The sequence below is a fragment of the Pararge aegeria genome, chromosome 8 (genome assembly GCF_905163445.1).
Source record: "Pararge aegeria chromosome 8, ilParAegt1.1, whole genome shotgun sequence".
Taxonomy (NCBI): Eukaryota; Metazoa; Arthropoda; class Insecta; order Lepidoptera; family Nymphalidae; genus Pararge; species Pararge aegeria.
In genome coordinates, this window is record NC_053187.1 from 1,734,550 (window position 1) to 1,736,150 (window position 1,601).

The 1,601-nt window shown below is 37.4% G+C and overlaps 1 protein-coding gene across 1 annotated transcript; it reads left to right on the top strand.

The window, feature by feature from the left end:
* The first annotated feature begins 417 nt into the window (after window positions 1–417).
* Window positions 418–1,290, top strand: LOC120625965. Its single transcript, XM_039893244.1, has one exon. The coding sequence runs from the start codon at window positions 418–420 to the stop codon at window positions 1,288–1,290; it is 873 nt and encodes a 290-aa protein (XP_039749178.1).
* The last annotated feature ends 311 nt before the right edge of the window (window positions 1,291–1,601 follow it).

Here is a 1,601-nt window from a genome sequence, read left to right on the forward strand (position 1 = left end):
AGCAACCAATCGACTTTCGATTTTTGACATATTGAGTCAGTTGAAATGACAGAGAGTTGGAGTTGTATGAAACGTAGTGGCGATAATTAAAAACCCGCTCGACGCCATTGCTGTTACACGCACCGCCCCTGCAGCGCAGCCATCTTGCGGTGGGTGTGACATAGCTGCTCACGCGCCGCCTTTTTCGAAACCATTTTGGACGGAGGTGAATCGACTATTGCTGCCCTGGTACTGCGACGTTGATACTGATAAAACTAGACACACACAATTCTGCATTCTTCGGTTCCGTGTGTAGCTCAGACCATCCACAACATAGATACTGCAAAATAGAGAGGGCTTCTTTGCTTCTCTGTTTCATTTTTTATTTATTTTTAATTTTTTTTTTGTGCCTTTTTCTTCGTCTCTGGTCCAATAAGGATGATGGATAAATCTCTGTCAGAAACCAACTTAGATGGTATTTGCAGTAAAGACACCACACCACCAAATTTCACATCGCTTCGATACAAAAGAAAACGGGATGAGGTTGGCTCTGCAGATTTTAGGATCTTCCAGGAAGAGATGAGAGATATGATCAAATCACTTTTTTCCGTGCAGGAACAAGAGTTAAAAAAGATTGCCCCCACACTCAAGGACATACAACAGTCGTATCAAAATATTGAGAAAACGATTGCATTCTTGTCTGCACAGAATGAAGAATTTAAAGAAAAAATTTTTAAATTGGAAACTCAAGTTAAGGAAGACAGAACGTATATTGGTGTTTTAGAAGAAAAAATAGAGGACTTACAGAGAGGAAGTAGAAAATTGAATTTTGAAATAAAAAATGTTCCAAAGAAAAGTACTGAAACGAAGGAAGATTTAATTGCAATGGTCAATTGTTTGTCAAAATGTGTTGGTAGTAGCTTAACTAATGCGAATATAACAGACATATATAGAGTGCGTGGGAAAAGAGAGGGCATTACTAACACACCAATCGTTGTTGAAACCTCTTCTACCATACTTAAGTCTGATATCTTGAGGTTGTGTAAAATGTATAATGTTAAACACAAATCTAAATTGTGTGCCAAAAATCTAGGATTCCGCACCTCAGAAGACACTCCTATATTTGTATCAGATCAACTTACCCCTAAGGGAGCCCGTCTTTATTTTCTTGCTCGTGAACTGGTGAAAACGAAGGCATACCGATTCTGCTGGACAGCGTTTGGGAAAATTCATGTAAGAAAGGACGAAAACTCCCCTATCATTACTATAAAAGATGAAGCTCAGATCTCATACCTATTACGTGGAGCATGACTAAGACACTTTGTTATTATTAATTTATTTTTATTAACACTAAATCTAGTTTTAAACTGCTGGTCAACTAATTTTTATTTGCTTTTTAAAAATATGTTACACTACTACAATACACACACTTGCACTCAAACATCAAACACATAATATAATATATTCCCGAATATTGATATATTCCCGTTCAAACACACGCGTCATCATCAGTGGCTTAGCCACACACAATTCATGCTAAGAGCCATTGCATCCAGTCTTTTTCTATTAAATTATGGATAACACATCACTAACTCAATCCGACCTAGACAATGCAGAAATTT

Bases quoted from the DNA above. Each gene is read 5' to 3' on its own strand.
- LOC120625965 (XM_039893244.1), top strand. From the start codon at position 418: ATGATGGATAAATCTCTGTCAGAAACCAACTTAGATGGTATTTGCAGT.